At 42.1% G+C, this 5,471-nt stretch overlaps 1 protein-coding gene across 2 annotated transcripts; it reads left to right on the forward strand.

The window, feature by feature from the left end:
- The first annotated feature begins 295 nt into the window (after nucleotides 1–295).
- On the forward strand, nucleotides 296–3,672 carry LOC146208597 (DNA-(apurinic or apyrimidinic site) endonuclease 2-like). Of its 2 annotated transcripts, XM_084595241.1 has the most exons (6): nucleotides 296–459; nucleotides 677–947; nucleotides 1,433–1,576; nucleotides 1,658–1,730; nucleotides 1,794–1,878; nucleotides 2,634–3,672. In XM_084595241.1, exons 1-6 carry the CDS (start codon nucleotides 345–347, stop codon nucleotides 3,539–3,541), a joined length of 1,596 nt encoding a protein of 531 aa, XP_084451367.1. In that variant the 5' UTR covers nucleotides 296–344; the 3' UTR covers nucleotides 3,542–3,672. The 2 variants fall into 2 exon arrangements, with proteins under 2 accessions (XP_084451367.1, XP_084451373.1); XM_084595247.1 differs by lacking the exon at nucleotides 677–947 and having other exon boundaries at nucleotides 324–459.
- The last annotated feature ends 1,799 nt before the right edge of the window (nucleotides 3,673–5,471 follow it).

Raw genomic sequence — 5,471 nt, forward strand, 5'->3', positions numbered from 1 at the left:
GGCGACTGTCGCTGCTGCAAAGAACTCGGTGACCTCTTCTGTCGCTCACTAATCTCGCACCATGGTGATGGTGAAGTATTCATCGTCACTCATTCATGCATAAATCTTTATTCATAAGGATGGCCTGGGGCCTTTTTGTGCTGGTAACCGCCACTAACCATACTGGTAGTGTTCGATACATGGTTCGATACAAAGGGTAAGCCGCTGCTAGTATCCGTCTACCTGCCCATCTTAAAAGAAGACAGCAAGTCAGTAACCAAGCGAGCCAAGCCATTCTAATCCTGTCGTGGTGAGCGCGCAAAAGTGTTTTTAAACTGCTTTGCGATCGCTTCGTTAAATGTGAAATGAAAATTTTAACTTGGAATATTAATGGACTTCGGTCCCTGAAGACTAGTATGAAAGACGTCTTGTGTGACCTTGACGCGGATATAATTTGCTTTCAAGAAACAAAAGCTACACGTAAGGAAATGTCTACTTTGACATCTACACCGTGCTCACTTTTCTATGCCATGGGCTTTGTTCAGTTTATAATTTTCATCTCCATATCTGCACTTGTGTGTGTAAAACACTCTAACGATGTTTTTACGAGTACCTCAGTGAGTAAGCTCGTTAGCCGGGCCGAATTTCTTTCCCGCTGGATCTACGTCAAGCAATACACCCGTCGCTTTTTTCACAGGGTGCGTTCTGGAGGAAAAGTGGGCGATTGTTGACGGCTACAACTCCTACTTTTCGTTCCCGCGTTACCAAAGTGGTTACTCAGGAGTGGCAACGTTCTGCAAAGACAGCTGTCGTCCTTTTGCTGCTGAGGAAGGATTGACCAGTGCTTGGTCTAGTCCGCAGAGTTGTGATAACGTGGGTTGTTACGGTGATGATTCCGCCTTCGACAGCAAATTTCTCAGCACAGTTGACGGCGAGGGACGTGCTGTCTTGACGTTGCATAAAGTTGTGTAAGTTTCGATGCTTTAAAAATTTTCTTGAAAATGGCACATATGTTTACATTGTACAAACCAACCAAGTGTGAACCAAGTTGTGTAAGTTTCGATGCTTTGAAAACTTTCTTGAAAATGGCCCTCTTAAATCGCACATATATTTACATTGTACAAACCAACACTTATCTGTGAGCCCTTGGGGAAAGTCCTATAATGTGCATTCTGTTTGCCCTTCAGCAGTTAGAGACCCCTGCTGCCCTGTTAAGTCCACCTGATTTCTTATAAGAGTACAAGCACCTGACGCATCATTCGTTTGTAGAGAGCAATCAAGGCAGTAAGATATTAATGTTGGCAAGGTTTTCTTATTCATCTGTTCAGCTTTCAGATGGCACATCGATAAGGATTTTAAGATAACAAAACGTCTTCTGTTAGGCATGACTAGCAGGAAAGTTATGATGTTCAGCTGCTGTCATGGATTGCGTGATTTGCTTGTTTGTGTTTAGGTTTGGCGAAGAAGTCAAGAGGTTGGCAGTCATCAATGTCTACTGCCCACGTGCTGATCCTGAAAGACCTGAGCGGGGTCAGATGAAGTTAGATTTTTACAGATTGCTTGAACTCCGTGCAAGGGCATTGCTAGCAAGTGGAATGTGAGTTTTGGTCCAGCCTGTTACATGCTGCTGTCACTTGCTAAGTATAACACATGAATTTATTGGAAAATGCACATGCAGAGAAGTGATCATATTGGGGGACCTGAACACCTCGCACCACAAGATCGACCACTGTGATCCATCAGAAGATGAGGTAATTGGAAAGATAGCATGCAAAAAGGCAGGATTTATGCACATAGACATTTTGTGTGTGCAGGACTTCTATTCAAATCCCGGACGCCAGTGGCTGAGCAAGTTACTCATTGATCAGGATGGTACACATGAGCAAGAATCAGCAGAAGGTATTGTCATCAGCAGTAGCTGAGTTGCATTCGCTATGGAACAAAGCCTCTTTTGATATTCTCTCACTTTGTCTTGTGTCTTATCCATATCACAGCAGACATGAATTTCATCACTCCAATTTCTGCACATTTGACAACATGCTCCTTAACTTTTTTTCTTCTCTCAAAATTCACACTGTCACCTTAATAGAATATTGGCTATCTGTTTGCCACATTTTATGTCTCACCAACATACATTTTGTCCTCTTGAATTCTTGCATAACATCGCAAATTTGAATCTGTTCTCAGTTCACATTGCTCCCTTGTTTTTCAATGTTACTCTTGTATTATTTTCCCTAGCATGGTGCACTTTGGTCTATTTATTCTCAACCATTTTTATTTCTCTCAGAGTTTCAGCCCCATGTCTGAATACTGGCAAGATAAAACTTAAGTACTGTACTGTTATGCCCACCAGGATGATATGTAGGCACTGGAATAAATAAATATGGAAGTTATGGCAGAGTTAGAACTATGCCGTAGGCCTCATTTACAGCATTTCACACACCATATGAACCAGAACTTATATGACATCAGAGGCATGAGGCACCAGCATGTATCATTGCCATTTTGCATTTCACATTTAAATAGACCATAGGTCACAAAATAATGTGCTGGTCAACTGCAAGGCTTCCTGTTTCATCGCATCTTGTGTTATTTCTTTGTGCCATCTTTTGCATCTTTTGCCGTAGCGTTCAAATGTGTTACAATTTGTGCAGGTGAATCTGACAGGCCCTGCTTTCATGACACGTTCAGGACCCTTCACCCAGTTGCAGAGAAGGCTTTCACTTGCTGGAACACACGGCTTGGTGCCCGCCAGACCAACTATGGCACACGCATTGACTACATACTCTGTAGCGATGCACTGCTGCCCTTCCTAAGCAGTAGTGATATCTTGCCCGATGTGCTTGGCTCTGATCACTGCCCAGTCAAGGCCAGCTTTGAATGTGCACCTTTGTCCTCGCCTCATTGCCCATCATGTTCCACAAGGCACTGGCCCGAGTTTTCAGGTCGTCAGCAAAGTATAGCTGGATTTCTCTGCAAAGGACGCACTGTCTCCACTGATGGCACAATGCAGTCTCCTGAAGCTCTGCCCAAAATGTGTGTTGAAGACAAGAGGCAGCCAGCAAAGAAGTTGAAGGTTTCCAAAAGTGGACAGTCTACGTTGAAGGGCTTTTTTGTTGTTCAAAATGGAGAGAGGAAGAAGACTGAAGTGAGCCAGCCTAATTCCAACAGATCAGGTACAACCATTGCGAATGATAGCAAGGTGAAAGAGAGTAATGAGATGCTTGCTGCCATGGATGTGACATATTCGCAGTCAGAAAGTGTGAGTGACAGTTCACAACCTGAGCAGGGCAGTGCTGTGCAGAACTTTGCGAGTGGTTCAAATCTTGCACATGCTTGGAAGTGCCTACTTAAGGGCCCCCCTGTGGCCCCTCTTTGCAAAGGTCACAATGAACGCTGTCTCCTCAGAACAGTAAAAAAACCAGGGCCCAACCTCGGTCGACAGTTTTTTGTTTGCCCACGACCTGAGGGCCATTCGTCAGACACCAATGCTCGATGCAACTTTTTTCAGTGGGTTAACCCACCCAAGAAGACAAAGACAGCAACTGCAAGTACATTGTGATGATTGCTATGGGTGTCGTGTGCTGTGTTTTAGGAGCTTGCCAAAAAAAAAGTGAATTTTTGTATTGCGAACTCAAGCTTTGTACCTGTGCGAAGCAAGGCAGGCTTTGGCTGCCACCTTGAGCATGAAAAGTGCATTCTGTCATTCTTTAGTATAAATAGGTTTTGATATGCATTTAAATATAAAGTTAATTTAGTGTACAATCAAGCACTTTTATTTAACTAGTATCTGTTGTATGACCATTTCTCTATTTTTGCATTCTAATTCCCCACTTTGTCAATTGCACGTAAGTAGCAAGATATAGTTCATTAGGGAGGAGCTTTCTGTCTTTAATTATTGGTTTTGTCTTGAAGGCTAACTGGAACCCTTGAACAGTTAAACAGTGAAGTTGATAAATTGCGAAGGCGACTTGTGCTCCTGAATGCAAGGTTGCAAGCAAAGTGTACCGTGACACAGTGGGAGATCACTTCCAGTCACCTTGATATGGGTTTTGTACCTGTGCTTATACCTTTTGTTTTTGATTCCAGTCAGAACTCAGTGTTTACCTGTTGATAACTCTTCCATATCCATGTTGTTTTCTGAAGACAAACTATGGAATTAGATTTTTTTTACTAAAAGCACTTCTAATCGAGGCGCAAATGCAGTTCGGCCCACAAAACGCTTAGCCAATCAGTGCACAAAAAGCACATTGTCTCACTCTGGAGTAACTTCAGCATTTGGCCATTTTGCTGCAATCGAGGCCACTAATCCATTTTAACAGAATGATTACATGGCAAAGTAGGTATACTTTTGCATCATAAAAAAAAAAAAAAAAAAAAACTATACAGCATGTCCCACCTTCACCTTTCTTTGTCCTCGTCTGTAACGCTTTAAGTGTGAAAGCCATCCTGCTCCTAGCAAGAAAATTGTCAACAGTTTTGTGGCCCAGCCTGTCTTCCTTCACTCCAGTTTTGTAACGCAAAACAGAAAAGGCACACAGGTCAAACTTCTTGAACACCTCAAACATGTTGTGAACACATAGTGGAAGCTAGACAAACATTTGCAAAGCTATCTTACTTCTTCGTGGACACCTCAAACGCGTAGTTGCGATGATGTGCCGAAGCAGAAATGAGGAACGGAACACTGGAATTCTGGCTTTAAATTTTTTGGGCACAAGGGACAGCTTTCTGTGTAAAGTGTTCGATTCCATAGCAGTTTTGTAAGAAACACCATAGAAAATATTCACAGCTAATTTTAAGAAACACCATAGAAAATATTCACAGCTAATTTTTTTTTATCAGTGCACCACCCTTTTTTATGCAGTCTGATGCTGCAAATCATGAGCAGTGCCTGCAATGATTCAGCATCGACAAAAAGGACATCTAAAAAAAAATTATCTCACACGCCAGATAGTAACTACATTTTTGTATTGAGTAGTGCCTTTTTCAGTTTTCACATTCAAGGCTGTTAGCTTTAGTGGGCTGTGGTCATTGCTTCATCTAAGGAATTAAAAACATTGTGGTGCCATCTAGTGACGAATGCTAAAAGCATATCATTGGTGATGTTAAACGAGGAGCGGTTTTTATTGAAGGACACACTGGAGAGAGCACAAAATATAAAACATGATGAGCACTCCTGAAAGAAATAAGGAAACTGCGCAGTTATGAAAAACATATTTTCCAGAGATGCAGTCACGTCGTGAGCAGTGATCTGCGAGTGTTCTATTGAGACCATGCCCAAAATGAAAAAAAAAAAATAAAATAAAAATTTACCGACAATTCGGTGAATGTTGGTAAACCTCGAAACACCGAAATTGTTTCACAGTGCTTGCTAAGTATGCCACAGAGCACATTGTTACTTAGAGAACTAGAACCCATTAACGCTTCCAACTTATAGTGCCCCTTAAATGCTGCTTAGAAGGCTAGTGCAAGAAATTCACAAAACACGCCAC

The sequence above is a fragment of the Amblyomma maculatum genome, chromosome 1 (genome assembly GCF_055883805.1).
Source record: "Amblyomma maculatum isolate TAMU_Amacu chromosome 1, ASM5588380v1, whole genome shotgun sequence".
NCBI classification, from domain to species: domain Eukaryota; kingdom Metazoa; phylum Arthropoda; class Arachnida; order Ixodida; family Ixodidae; genus Amblyomma; species Amblyomma maculatum.

Bases quoted from the DNA above. Each gene is read 5' to 3' on its own strand.
- LOC146208597 (XM_084595241.1), top strand. From the start codon at position 345: ATGAAAATTTTAACTTGGAATATTAATGGACTTCGGTCCCTGAAGACT. The intron at 460-676 runs GTAAGGAAATGT...CTTTTTTCACAG, and splicing joins TCAAGAAACAAAAGCTACAC to GGTGCGTTCTGGAGGAAAAG. The intron at 1,731-1,793 runs GTAATTGGAAAG...TTGTGTGTGCAG, and splicing joins GTGATCCATCAGAAGATGAG to GACTTCTATTCAAATCCCGG.